The 14,966-nt window shown below is 40.5% G+C and overlaps 2 protein-coding genes across 5 annotated transcripts in view; one reads left to right on the top strand and one right to left on the bottom strand.

The window, feature by feature from the left end:
* The window catches only part of galr2b (galanin receptor 2b), a 126,341-nt gene that overhangs the window by 87,122 nt on the left and 24,253 nt on the right, over positions 1-14,966 (top strand). For 2 of the 4 annotated variants that reach the window (XM_078797466.1, XM_078797469.1), the window contains 4 exons: positions 562-644; positions 9,996-10,172; positions 11,181-11,538; positions 14,681-14,813. The gene's annotated coding sequence lies outside the window, so the exon portion shown is untranslated. Of the gene's footprint in view, positions 1-561; positions 645-5,131; positions 10,173-11,180; positions 11,539-14,680; positions 14,814-14,966 lie in introns of those variants that run through there. The other 2 variants (XM_078797467.1, XM_078797468.1) reach the window with 2 other exon arrangements.
* Positions 8,876-11,689, bottom strand: uncx (UNC homeobox). The gene is made up of 3 exons (XM_058049079.2): positions 11,230-11,689; positions 10,742-10,917; positions 8,876-10,142 (listed from the first exon to the last, which is right to left on the bottom strand). Exons 1-3 carry the CDS (start codon positions 11,672-11,674, stop codon positions 9,288-9,290), a joined length of 1,476 nt encoding a protein of 491 aa, XP_057905062.2. The 5' UTR covers positions 11,675-11,689; the 3' UTR covers positions 8,876-9,287.

The following is a 14,966-nucleotide window of genomic DNA, read 5'->3' as shown; positions in this document are numbered from 1 at the left end:
CTTATGTTCAGTTGAACAAGGCCTAAAACTACAATGTTCAGCCTGGTGACATTTTGCTTAATCTATTTTAATTATTTGATTTATAACAAAGAGAAGCTGGTGAACTGCATGCTGGGCTTATGGGAAGCTAGCACTTGCTTTCATAAGTTTAGCTAATGCTAACTAGGCTAAGGGAATGGGTGGCTAACAGTGGGTGTTTGAGAAGCCTACTTCCTGTTGCCAAGCCAGTCTGAAGTCTAATGTTCAGTTCAATAAAAAGTCTAGTGACATTTAGTTTAATCTATGTTTTAATTATGTGATTTATGAGAAAGAAATACTTCCTGTATGTATATATTATTATGATTTTATATTTTTGTTAGCTTTTTTTGTGTCTGGAACTTAAATCAGCGCCATTGGTAAGGTGAATGCATGTTTTTTTTTGTCTAAACTAGCTAAATATCTGCTTTAGTTGCTGTTGTAGTTATTTTTCCCTTCTTGTAATCACTTATTTTGAAAGGCTTACTTCCTGGTCAATATCAGATAAATAAATGCTATATGTGTTAAAAAATTTTCCCTCCACAGGTCCTCCTCAGACCGTCGATATGGAGTCAGACTCCCCCGGTCGTCGTCTTTGTCACTGATGGATGTGCTCACACCTCCGAGAGGTAAACAGCATTGATTGTCGCCCGCTATCACCTCTAATTTGCTTCCAGTCTGTGCACAATAAGCTCATTTATGACTAATCACACCTATTTACAGCACTGATACGAGCCTTGCATGTGTGTGTGTGTGTGTGTGTGTGTGTTGTGTACTTTCTAACTGAAGCTCTCAGCCAAGGCGGCGGCGTCACTATTGAAATGTTTCTGGGCTGTCACATCTCAACCACCTCCTCGGTTCTAATGTGATCGATCGCGCCACAGCCGCTAACATGCCCCTCTGCAGAGCGCTTTTTATTTATTTAGAACATTTCAGGCCCAGTTGAACCTTCTCTTCCACCCCGCCCCCCACCCCCCAGGGCCATTAAATGAAAAAGTGGACCTGGAGTGGAGCTTCTGGTGCTGTCGCTGAGCTCCATGACAGAACGTGTATATGTCAGTAGTTAGCAGAGAGCGCCCGGGGATTAAATAATGTGCATGTAATGGTGAGATGTGAGGTCTTGGCCTTGATGTGTTAAGAACATTTGCAATAGCGTTTTAATTGTGAAAGGCTGGGTCTCGGGCACGCTCGCCTTGGAGCTCTTGTCAGAGCCGTTTTTAATTGCAGCCAAAAATGTCTATTAGTCGAGTCTCCCCAAGGCGGGCATTGTAACCATTATGGAGGTCAAAGTGTCAGCGCCACCGACTGACTGGAGAGCTTCTGTCAATCTATTAAGAATTTTCTTGCGCATCACTAGTTGAATTTCATCTGCGGAGCAATTAACGTCATAGAAAAGGACATTTTTTTAAAGTGATTACGACGACTTAACTGATAACAATCATATTCCCAAACCTGTAGTGTCACTTTCTTTTATTTCAAATTATAAGGAAGCATGATATTACATATTAACACTTACATTATATAATTGTTTTATTGGTTAATGTTTTGCGACCATATTCTGGACAGAAATAAAGTTGTGATGTTACAAAGCTAAAATAAAAAAAAAATTTAATAAAAAAAATCTAGTAAATTTAAATAATTATATTTAAATGTATTTACATTTAATTTTAAATTCAATAATACAATTGAATAAAAACCATCCTTATTAGCATCTTGCTACTATATAAAAATAGGAACTGAAAATCAGCTTTGTCACCGGTCTATGATGTCATCAGCAGATTACACAACAGCAGTTGCTACCCGACAATGTTACTCCACAAGTCTAAACAATGGTAACACAAAACATGTTTTTATAGCTTTAAAATGGTTTCACATTAATAAAATAATTATACATTCTAAAGGAGTGTGTCCAAGCTTCACTTTGTCGCTGATCAGGGGTTGGGTTGCATTGTGGAGGGGTTTTTACGGCTTTCAGACCTGCATTGCACTGCAGTGCAGAGGTGGATACTCGATACTTCACTTTGTGGAGATCTGAAGTGAACTTGACTGTCAAAACTAACCAAACTAGGACTAATTTAGTCTTGAATTAAATGCTTTATCTCATTCTTCAAGAAACAACTTAAGTAAATACACTTTTAGTTTATCTACCGCCAATTTGACAGTACTTTTTATTGTGGTAAACACTGAACAGGCAAACAAGTGTGAGTAAATTCCATGAATTCAATCCGAATTGTTGCTAAGCTGTTATTACACTTTCCATTAACGTGGGCCGACCGGAACACAGGAGATGGCGTTGTGCCCCAGCGGTGGCAGCAGATGGCCCGCGGGGGTCTTGTTCCCCAGATTTAAGTCTTATAAAGCACCGACACCCACAAATACATGTAGACAGTGGCGCCGCTAACGTCTGAGGACACTGTTTAACTCATCCCATCTCTGGAAGTTTTCACACTTCACACTTCATTAACCTCCGGGGCAAAGATTTCCCCGGCAAGTCGACAGAGGAAAATACTCGTCTCTTTCATACAAATCACCAGCAAGCGCTAAGCCCCCCTGATGACAACATTTACACGCTGCCAGGATCCCGCATAATGGCGGAGGTTCAAGTCGAGGTGTGTTTTGGTAAATGGCTTATAGTCGCAAACGCTACTTACAAACACGTCAAGGAAAATATGCCAAATTACAATTCAGTGAGTTGACTTTTCTTACTATTTGGGATGAAACGGCTAGATTCCGTCACATTTCACACTGGACGACTTCCAATTTGTTCAGTTTTCAAAATACTTTTAAATAATGGCTACATAAATAATCTGTAACAGGGTTAAACTGCCTCTTTATTAGCTGTACATGCAATGTTTAAGTCACTTTTTCCACTTAAAGTTGTATATTAATCCTCTTTTGTTCTTCTTGTATATTTTGGGAATAAGTTATTAGTACAAATTATGCGATACTAGCATCATATTTTTCCCGAGCTGCTTTAGTTTACACAATATTTTTGTATGTATTTTAGATTAGAGGCTTGATAAAACTCTTGTAATTTAAAGACATTTTCACACTGCACGACTTCCAATTTGTTCAGTTTTCAAAACATTTTTAAATAAAGGTTACATAAATAATCTGTAACAGGGTTAAACTGCCTCCTTTATTAGCTGTACATGCAATGTTTAAGTCACTTTTTCCACTTAAAGTCCTGTATTCATCTTCTTGTGTTGTTCTTGTATATTTTGGCAACAGGTTATTAGTACAAATTATGAAGTATTATGCGATGCTAGCATCATATTTTTCCCTAGCTGCTTCAGTTTTCACAATATTTTTGTATGTATTTTAGATTTGAAGCTCTCGTAATTTAAACTAAGAGACATTTTCACACTGGACGACCTCTAATTTGTTCAGTTTTCAAAACATTTTTAAATAATGGCTACATAAATAATCTGTAACAGGGTTAAACTGCCTCCTTTATTCGCTGGACGTGCAATGTTTAAGTCACTTTTTCTACTTAAAGTCCTATATTCAATTCTCTTGTGTTCATCTTATATTTTGGGAATAAGTTATTAGTACAAATTATGCTATGCTAGCATCATATTTTTCCCTCGCTGCTTCAGTTTTCACAATATTTTTGTATGTATTTTAGATTAGAAGCTCTCGTAATTTAAACTAGGAGACATTTTCACACTGGATGACCTCTAATTTGTTCAGTTTTCAAAACATTTTTAAATAATGGCTACATAAATAATCTGTAACAGGGTTAAACTGCCTCCTTTATTCGCTGGACGTGCAATGTTTAAGTCACTTTTTATATTCTTGTATATTTTGGGAATGAGTTATTAGTACAAATGATGAAGTATTATGCTAGCAGCATATTTTTCCTTAGCTGCTTTCCACTAATATTTTTGTATGTATTTTAGATTAGAAGCTCTCAGAATTTAAACTTAGAGACATTTTATATTAGTCGTTTAGTGTGACATTTTCAGGCACTGCTGTTTTTAGGTTGCCTCCAGGTTTTCAGTATAAACTTCCACACTTGCATTGTTCTTCTCACATGGACTTTATTTTTTTTTTTAGTTTACCAATGCAAACCCCCTGACAACACTATAATGTCTTATTGATATTTGAGACAACCGTGCTTGGCTGCCTTGTCTTGCCTTTACTTTTTGTTCTCTTCCAGCCCTTTGGCTATTGACCAAATAATAGTTTGATTCTTACAAAAGCTTTCACACTGCAGCTCCTGATGTTCTCCAGGGTTGCTGTTGTTCTTCTGCGACACGAGCCGAACTGGTGGTTCACATTGATCCAACAAAAAGGAATGATTTGTCTTGTATCATCAATAGGGATGGCATACTGGGACCTACTCGCAGACTATAGTTACACTAATTTGTCCAAAGGGGCATTATTTTATATGTTGTGCTTTATCCATTTTTTGCAGACAACATAGGGAATATGGTTCATCTATTAACATTTTAATTGGTAAAAGTCCCATATATAGTGATTTTTACCAATTTTAAATCAGTGTCAGAGCTCCAAGAATTGTGTATTGGAAGTGTGTCGTCCTAAATCCAGCCTGGTTTCTCGAATTTAGACCATTAGATCAAGCCCTGGGAACACAGCGTTTGGTGTGTGTGTGTGCAGCTTTAAATGCTAATGAGCTGTGTTTGTCCGTGCCTTTCTCCAAAATACTTTGTACATATTTTAACTCTGAACTTGTCCCATGTAATAGATAACTATATAAGTCCGACTACGTAACATTGTTGATCAAACTCCCACAATGTAGCTGACTGATGGATAGCCTGATTTGATTTTTGATTTGAAGCTGAATCAAACAAGTGAGGCAGATGATGGATTTTTGCCACATTTTGTACTCAAACAAGCCGTACGTATCTTTATCATCTATTAACATCTTTAAAAAGTCAATTTTATTTCATGAAGTGTCAAAACTTCATCTGTAGACTGCAGGTGAACCCCTAAAATCCAGAACCCAAGACTATATGTTAAGTGTCCTGTCTTTTCGGAACATCTGTGTTGTGTGGACATCTCTCCAATGTTTCTTTCCCATCTTCTTCCGGGATCAGAACAAGTAATGGATGACATGACCCCCCCCCCCCCCCCCCCCCCTTGCACAGTTCCTTATTGGTCCTGCTCAAACAGCTCTTCAATAACCTGCCAGTGCAGAACTTTTCCACGTTTTCTTGTATTGTCCCACCATTGCAATGCGCCAGATGTACATATATTTTTTTAAAAAGATTAAAATCTTCATGGATGCTGTGCCATATTTGCAACAAAGTATGTATTATGTTTACACAAACAGCCCGTCGTCGTGCTCTGATCTGCCATGCAAAGACGAGTGTATTCTACTTTTGTTTGTTTGTCAAGCTCTGTCAAGCCGCCAGCTGGAAGACGAGTGTGTGTGTGTGTGTGTGTGTGTGTGTGTGAGGAGGGATAACACGCATCACAATCGCAACAAGAGTATAACTCACCATTTCATGTGCAAAAAAAAAAAAAAAAAATGTCAACTCTTAAAGCCACTTTTTCCACACATGCATCCCAACGACTTGTCTTGTCTTGTCTTTACTTGGCTCATTCATAGCCAAGCTAGCCAACATACACTCAAGTACATCCAAAAGTGTTCCTAATGCATTATATTATACATATATTACATATTATATTATTTTTTGCAGTTTTTTTTTTTGTTTAGTTGTATTATTAAAATGTGCCGCGGGCCACAAATGGTCTCAGGGCCACACTTTTGACACCACACTATCACATTTAATGATTTACTTCAAGCCTTATATTGTATGGATACTGTATATATTTCAGTGTTACATGCACCCCCCCACCACCACCACCACAAATCATTATTATGAGCTATTTAAGAACAGCTGCTGCATGTTAAACAAAAAAAATGCAATTTATATGTAAAGCTACTGTATTTACTTTCAATCAGTATGGATAATTTGCATGGGTATTACTTGGGTGCCAGCTCTCCAAATGTTATTCAGGACAAATATTTCTCTTATGTCAGCATTTGTGAAATATATTTCATCCCTGTGTGAGGTTATGCATGCACTTCAGCACTCATTTTATAAGATGACATTTTTTTCTCCTCCCTAAAAACTAAAAGGTAATATAGGAAGCTTATTTTTGTAACATATTTTAAGCTAATCAAATAAATATTTTGCTTTGGCTTTACAACGCACACCCAAAAATATGTATTATCATCAATAAGACAACACTTTCTTTTTTTTAATTGCAAATTTGATTAATTTCAGAAATAACATAACGATCAATTTGTCCAATTCTACACTCTTTTATTAGAGGGTCTAAAATTCTCTTATATACGTAATTAAAAAAGTCATCATTGCAGATGGTTAATTTGAGGCTTATCCCAGGTATGTGAGTCAAAGATAAGACTGATTAAATCCACTGGTGCATTAATGAGAATGAGGAGTGAAAATAATCCTCTAAAAAAAATAAATAAATAAAATAAGGCATTGCTGCAGGAGGAAGCCAAATGTCAAGTGCCATTTGATTTTATGGAAGATGTTTTTTTTTTTTTGGAAACACTTATTGAACAAATTTGCATAATAATATATTGTTAGAAAGATCTTTCCTGTGCAGTTGTGTCTTTTTTTTTTAATTGTAAATGTGCAAGGAAACGTCAGAAACAGCTGCAAGACAAACCACACGTCTTAATGGCCGTAATTAATTGTGCTAATTTGTTCCTATTAAATAAAACTAACACACACTGAGAGAAAACTCTATTAGCCTTAATTAAGCCTGATATTCTAATGCATGGGAGTGTATGAGGGGCTTGCAGGCAAGCCGGTTCTTCTGCTGCATATGTAACCCCCCCCACCACCATCACCACCACACTCTCAACCCCCTGTCTCCTTATGATAGTGCACGGCCATGCAGCTTCCTTCCTGCCTCTGGGCTGCCTCTCCTCCTCCTCCTTTTCCTCCTCCTCTGGAGACTTGGAAATGAGAAATGGAAATGGAAAATACCAGGAGGTGCTAAATTAGCTGCCTGATCTGCACTTATTGCTGCATGCACCCCTCTCCCCTCCCTTCCTTCCTTCATATTACTTTGCCAATCTGCGCCCCCCCACCACCACAACCACCTTCCTTCTCTCTTTTAGCATTCCAGGCTTGCTTGGAGTCATAGCAGATTTATCAAATGTGCCGGGGTGTATATGTGTGAAAGAATGAATGAATGAATGCAACCATGATCAGTTAAATTGAAAATCAGCGTCTGCATGACAGGCCGACCTGACACCTCCCGTAATTAGAGAGAAAAATGACGGCGTCCGGATGCATAATAGAGCAAAAACAATTTACACTCTTCCCCCATAATGATCCCGGCGTTCAAATTGAAAATTTCTGCGGCTATATGGGCCCAAATTGAATTCATAAAGTATGATTCATGGGCTTCCTCCATGCTTTCTTTGCCTTGTGCACGCAAACACACATTGATTGCTGGCTTCTTTTTTTTTTTTTTCTTCTTCTTCTTCTTCTCTCCAAACATGCATCCTGCAGCTCTCGGGCAAGAAAAAGCTTAACTACTTAAGCAAATCGCTAATTTCACCTTAAGGCCACCAATGTGCAGCCAGCGATACTCCTATTCAGGCTGCTAATGAATTATAGATGAACTGGGCACACGTCCCAAATAGCCTCAGAGACTACAGGGAGGGGAAATTGAAAAAAAATAAAAAAAAATAAAATACACACCCCCAATTGTATAGTTCAAATTGAAGCCTCAAGGAAATAATATAAGGAAATATTTTTCTTGACGTGCAAGTAGCACAATTTACAAATTCTAATAGAAATATGCACTTATGCAAATATAACTCCTAAAGTTTACATTGACACTGTAAAAGTTACTAATTTGACAATATGTATTATTGTGGCATTTTTTTCTCCACACAGGAAGTTATAATTATGATCAAATTATTGCAGAAACACCACTGCAAACCACAATAAACACATTGTTCAATTAACTCTTGCACAGTATCAATCAACACACACATTTTTATTATCATTTTGGAAATATTTTTTTGCATTGGATAAGGTGCACTTGCACTTAAACTCACAATACTAATAATATGACAAAAATAAGCATCATTAAAATAATATAATACCCCACATGTTCACCCATATAAATCCCCCTTGATTATTTCCAATTTGCAAAAAAAAAAATTTGCCTAAATATTATGTTATATTTTCAAAAAAAGAAATAAACCAGGGTTTCTTGGATTGATTTAATATTGGGGGGGTACAAAAAAAAACAGGGGCAGGGAATTGTAGGTAGCAGATGTCCCAGATCCTTGCACGGCCTCCCAGGGGATCTCCATCCCTATTAGAACAAATGTGTTGCTGCTTTGTAAATAGGCACGTTCGGCCCAGCCCGGCCCATTACAGCCCAGGCGTGATCAATAGGCTGATAAGAGCCCAACATGGCCGTGGAGGCGACACAACAATGAGGGGGGCTATCATCGAACATCTATCTTCATGTGCTGGTGCACACACACACACACACACACATTTATATAGTGTGTGTGTGTCTAGTGGGAGCTCATGAAAATGCCTCCCCACGATCCAATAATACACACATGCACGCAGCTGCTGGGGCTATTATTTTCCTATTTCAATTTGACAAGCCGGCCTTTTCATGCTAATTCTATTATTCCTGGAAGTTTATGTGATTTCATATCACCACCAATCGGTAATGTATTATAAGACACCAGCCCTTACCCCCCCCCCCTCAGCCCCCCTCCCCTTCTTGTTCCTCTCGAGCTAAAATAAACCATATTCCCCCCGCAAAGTAGCCACCGGGAAAATAATTACTTTCATATCAAAACTCTGCAGGAGTGCAGCGGGTCCCTTTTTTTTGCCTCAGGCTCCTAACCTCATTTCATCTTTTTTTGGAGTGTGTGTGAGAGTGTGTGTGTGTGCCTTATAGATGAATACATTTGTTAAGGCAATATACCAAAATACAGCATGAGATTTCCTCTCGTGTGATTGGCTGGCCCTACCCGGAAGTGTTATCGCTATTTAAGGTCGCACACGCTTTGTGTTGATTGTATACAATAGATTTATTTAAGAAAAAAAAGCCTCACATATGTATATAAATAGTATAATAGTTTTTTTTTTACAGCTCTTGAGGATTTCGTTGTGTTTCTGACACATTTGAAAAACGGACACTCACACTCAAAAAAAGGGAGAGGAGAACCTAAAATGGCAAAGTTGAGCTTTGGCCTTAAATTAATGTGTGTCCTCTTGGAGTTATTCCGTTTTTTCATGAGAGTTCGGCTGTGGTTCTGAAGCAGGACTCTCCTCTAGATGTTCCTTGTCACCTTGTGTACCGTGTTCGAGGGCCACAGTCTGAGGACTGGTGGAACCTGACCCCGCCTGATCCCTGTCCACGTCCACGGGCGAGGTGCTCCTACACCCGGAAGACCCGGAGCACTGCACGCCGGACGCCTGGTTCCTCCCCACCGGGCTCTCGGAACCACTGTCAGGGTTCGTAGTCGTTTTTAAGGCGGTCTGCGGGACAATGAATCCAAGCGGCTGAGTGATGGGATAGAGCAGGAAGTGGCCCTTCCCAATGAGGGGCCGGGAGGCGGGTAAGGCCGCGGCGTTGCGTCTGGGTCTGGAGTCCGAGAGGAGGCTCTCCACGCTGAACGGGTTCAGTTTCTGCAGCCCGGTGGTTCGGTTGGAGCCGGAGCACAAGCTCGAGCGGTGGCTGGCGTCAGCCGAGTCCAGCTCGGAGCCGCCAGCGTCCTGGTCCAAGTGTTTTTGGTTCTGGCTCTGGGTGTGCATCGAGTTGGACGCCAGGTCCAAATGCGAGGCCGAGTTGTTGTGGTCGCTGTCGGTGACGTGAGACATGCCGCTGTCGCTGTCCGATCCCGGGGTGTGAAATAGATCCCCGTGCAGGTGCTTGTTCTGGGCCTTGAGCAGGCGGCGCTCCTGCTTCCGCTTCTTCTTCTCCAGGCGGTCCAGTTCTCTCCGGGCGATCTCTTCCGGGTCCATGGGCTCACCACTGCAGGTGGTCGGGTGTGCGTTGTGCGCGGGTCGACCCGGACCTTTCTTGGTGTTCTCCTTCTTCCTCCACTTGGCTCGACGGTTCTGGAACCAGACCTGCATGCATTATGGGGGGAGACAAAGCAGGTGTGATTTTTTTTTTCATCTCTCCCAACAAATCAATTAAACGCAACAATGTTTTAATTAACTAATTGCTCCTGCTGTCATGTCACGTGCTAGGGCCCTTAATTGGACTTTTAATTGGCCAATCTGTGCACACAGACACACTGCAAGAACCAACAACGTGACTGCACTCGTAACTCCTGTCAGCTTAGCAGGTGTACATTTCATATTTTCATATTTTTTATGTATGCCACAAATTTGTTCATGCAATTATTTAATATGCACAATTCAAATATATCTTTTATTTATTGGTCTGAAGCAAAAAATACACCAAAATAAACAGAAAAAACAAAGAGAGTAAGTTGCAGGTTTTTAGCGTTTACACACAAGTAATAGTGAATTGATAATTACTATAAATAATATTTTATGTAACTTGCATAATGCACATGCTGCAAATATCTGGAAATCCAAGTCATAAGCAATTTAACAAAATTACACACATTATTTCAAATCCCATGTCATAAATAGGGTTTTCAACCTTCAACCAAATTAAAACACAAAAATTAAGCAACTAAAAAAAAAAAAAGCTCTACCTGCACTCTGGACTCGATCAGGTCCAGCCTGAGGGCCAGAGCCTCCCTCATGAACACGTCCGGGTAGTGGCTCTCGTTGAAAGCCTTCTCCAGCTCCTCCAGCTGCCAGCCGGTGAAATTGGTGCGCGTTCTTCGCCTCTTGCAGCCGGGACTCTCCTTGTCCGGGTCCCCCGAGTCTGGCAGCAGGACCACAACATTAAGTTATTGGTTTTTTAATTGTGCAGAATCGTGCAGAAAAAAAATGGACTGGGTTTTAGTTTTAACGCATGCAACCTTAAGTCTGATGTGTCTGCAAGAGATGGTGTCACATTTTCTTGCATTTAAAGTATTATTATTCATATTTTGGAGCAATGCATCATAATGAGGCAATGGATTCTGGTTCTGTTTGTGAGCAATGGTGTGGTAATAACAACACCCATCCCTTTGTTCTGTCTTTAAGAACAGCATGCAGAGCACCGATGGCAGCGGCGGTACCGAGGCCGTCTTACCTGTCAGCTTGTACGGCTGATTGTCTCCGTTCATCCCGCATCCAGACGCCAGCAGCGGGTTGGTGCCTCCCACCGACGCCGCGCACGACCCATTGAGTAATCCGTCTATGGAGAAGGGCACGGCGGCTGCGGACTGCAGCTGGTGTCCGCCTGTCAGCTCGTAGACGTGGTGATGGCTCAGGTGGTACGGGAAGCCCACCATGCCGCCGCCGCCGAGGGAGCCTCCGAACTGGGCGTGAGGCGGCTCCAGTATCCGGCTGTCCATCATCCCGCTGGCGAGAGAGGAGGGGATCGACGTCTGGAGAGCCGGTAATGTTGGTATGGGGGGGATTATTATGATTATTATTATTATTTTTTTGTTTAAAAGGGACGCGAACGCGAGTGTGGCCGACGAGGCGGGGGCATGATGTGTGCAAGCCCGAGATGAGCTCCACTTTATCCACATGAACCTCCCCGATAATTAGCCCGGGCTTGTAGGGAATACGAGACCCAATGAGAGGCGGTAATGGGCGGTGACGTCACAGACGCGCTTCTTTTTCTCCCCTCCACCCAGCCCGTATCGATTGCTAATTAAGGCTGACATCTACCTCAATAAACAATATCAGAGCTGTCACAACAAGACAAGAGGGCTTTGATAAGAACTACATTGCAGCTTACACGGGGGACCCACCGGGAGGATGGGCTGCCTGCAAGCCGGGAAGGGGAGCCTGCAAGCGGGTAGAGCTTTGAGCAGGAGTCGCCCCTTGCTGAAATATTTTTTACAACACCTGCATAAAAATACCAAGTGCTATTTTTTTAAATTGCTCGCAACCTTTTGTGCGCACTATTATGGATGATGATTTGATGGCATGAAACATTTAGCAGACATGTTCGCCAGGGACATAAAAACAAATAGGCTGGCCTCAGAATTATGGCTGCATTTAAAGTCCTGGTGGGGGGGGGGCACACAGAGCGAACCTGTCGTGTTTTTAACAGTGCTGAATTAAAAATGACAGCCTTATATGCGCCGTGCATGCTGCACAATCCCAAATCAGATCTGCTCATTTAGTCCCTCACTCTCAAGCTTTATTTATGCCAAGTGTGGTTGTGTCACATGGTGTTTAATCAGAGTTGAAATTTGGCACCCCCCCCCACACCCCCCTTCCTCCCTGACCCTTGACACCAGGATTGGCATGTTGTAATAACCTGAATCTCTCAACAGAAGCCGCGATAATTGTTACCTTATTAGCATGCAAATTGTTTAATTAATATTATTATGACTGAGGATATAATCCGCTCCTCACTTGACCCCCTCCAAGACCCCGCCCCCCCCTTCTTTAAATATGTACCATTCTCTATACATTTCAATGAACTCTGTAAAGTTAAAAGTGCCGGGACAAGACCTTTATATATTATTCCAATATATCATATTTACAATTCAATATTTTTCCATGGTGGCATCCATAAATACATATTTTTTATAGATGCTGACAGATCCCAGTTTTAATTACACTGACAATAACAACACAGCCTTGTCTTGTTAATGTACATGTAAAAATGCATATATGTTATGTCATTTTTCTTCTCATTTCTTCTACTTTTATTTCAATGTTAAGCCATGATACATTGTTTGTGTGTGTGAAAATTCACTTATAGTCCTATACGTGATTATTGCTTGTTTTCCACCTCATCAAAGATCATTTTAAGTACTTTTTTCTACCAATTGATACTATATGACCAGTGAATTATATATGGTTACTATATGACTGCTCATTTATATGGAAGGGGGCATTTTAAGTTCACTCAATACTGCCTGAACACCAAATGTATAACAGAGGATAAAAGTAAGATGCTGTTCATTCTGGGGGGGTTATTTTGCATGCACCTTAGCTACTTTTTGCAGTTCTTCAACTTGTACTCTATCATCTGCTATATCTTTCATTGCAAATGGCCTTTATTTCTTCCCATGTGTCTGTACACAGTGTGGAGGCCTTATCAGGGCGCCCATCATAGTGCCAACAAATGATGCCTCCTTCTCTTTAGCAGGACACAGAATCAACTTCATTTTTAATTAGGCAGGCAAATTAATAGGCGGCAGTTTAGGGGGTTTAATTACTCAATTAACTTCACGCACGTTAATTTTTAACTATCTAAATTAGGTTGCACATTATTTGATTTAGTGATAATTATAGAATTAAATCTAAATTAATTGTTGAGTTTTTTTTTTTTGGCCTGATTTGGAGGGAATGGATGCAATTCCAATTAAACAGTGTTTAAAAAAAAGACAGCCAGAGAAACAGGCTGGTTGCCATTTTAAGTCCACAAATCCTTTGATTCGATTTCCAAGCAAAGAGAAAACTGCCTGGAAATTTCTCCTTCTCTCTCCCTCTCTGATCCTGGCAAATTCTCCCCCTCTCTCTCTAATCCCACAATTAAAAGTTTCCTCCCATCTAATTATCTGTAATTGTGCCGCTGTCAAAGTAGAATGGAGAAGTGAAAGCGATTGATTTGGACTTTTAATTCAGTTCATTTCTGATAGAAAGAGAAAGTAATTCCCTTCAAATTACCTCATTCAATCCTGACACCCTAATGCCCTTCAAATCCCCCCCCCCCCTTACTTCTTTTGCGTCATGTAAAAAAAAATGAAGCTCGGACTGACTAGTGCCTCCTCATAATAATAACAATAATAATAGTAATAACCAAACTTCCATTAGAATAATCATTTCATTTCAATTAAAAGTGACTTATCACCTTTGCTGAAACGTGCTTAATATACCGAAAATTATGAATGCTTGAAGGAGCCCAAAGTGGGGAGTCTAATTGTAATCAGCAAATCAGAGGTGCTTGTCGACGACGTGCCTCTTTTTTTTTTTTTTTTTTACCCCCCTCCCCCCACCCCCCTTCTTTTCCTGCAGAGAGGCAGGCAGCCTCGGAAATAGAACTAATTTACTCAACTCCCCCGGGAAATCCGCTCAACAGATTAACATTTTCAAAATATAGTAATGATATAATTTGAGAAATGGTGACGCCAATTTGCGAGGAGCCTTTGTGCGGAATAATTTGCATTTTTTTTTCCTCCTCCTCCTCCTCTTCCTCCTTCCTTCGCCTGCGTTTTGCACCCCCTTGTTAATTACAGCACTGGATGAAGGGTGCTCTCTCTGCTTATTATTTTTTATTAGTTGTGTTATTATTCAACTTCAGGCTAATGCAGCCACTGTTGAAACACATCAAAAACAGAGTTTGACGCCCAATGAGTTGTCATGTACTGTACTTGTAGGGCAAGGAGACATATTTGGGAACGTTAACTTTCATTATAAGGCAATAGAACCACGTGATGTCTCCCAGCCAATCAGCAAAGACTAATAATTAATATTAGTGTGGGGTCATATTCTAAAATATAATGGCTACATTGGTATTATTGATTGTCCATATTGTTTAAGCCAACATTTGACTTGGGGTCATGTGTTTTCAGTACAACGGACAGCTCCTTCTGACACACAGTGTTTGTGTGAGGACACAGAAAGTCACCTTCTGCCTGCAAATTGAGACTGGGTGTTGACCGATGACGCCTCAGCTTTGGAGAATACATTCAGAAGAGTGAAAAGGTGAGTTTAAACTCCCTACAAAACAACAAGGCCTGAGAGACGTCATTACAACCAATATGCTTTAGCTCTAGCCAGAATTGGAACTGGCCCCTTTGTTAGTTCTCACGTTATTGTGGTGAATTTTGTCTTCTTGTGCAGCAGCTCGGCCATCTG

This window comes from Doryrhamphus excisus, linkage group LG16, assembly GCF_037039965.1.
Source record: "Doryrhamphus excisus strain RoL-2023G ecotype Guam linkage group LG16, RoL_Dexc_Guam_v1.1, whole genome shotgun sequence".
In the NCBI taxonomy this organism is placed as follows: domain Eukaryota; kingdom Metazoa; phylum Chordata; class Actinopteri; order Syngnathiformes; family Syngnathidae; genus Doryrhamphus; species Doryrhamphus excisus.
Note: the sequence above shows the minus strand (reverse complement) of the source record. Positions and strands in the feature narration are given on the sequence as shown.

Bases quoted from the DNA above. Each gene is read 5' to 3' on its own strand.
- uncx (XM_058049079.2), bottom strand. From the start codon at position 11,674: ATGTGGATAAAGTGGAGCTCATCTCGGGCTTGCACACATCATGCCCCC. The intron at 10,918-11,229 runs GTAAGACGGCCT...TCCTGCTGCCAG, and splicing joins TCAGCCGTACAAGCTGACAG to ACTCGGGGGACCCGGACAAG. The intron at 10,143-10,741 runs GTAGAGCTTTTT...TAATGCATGCAG, and splicing joins TGATCGAGTCCAGAGTGCAG to GTCTGGTTCCAGAACCGTCG.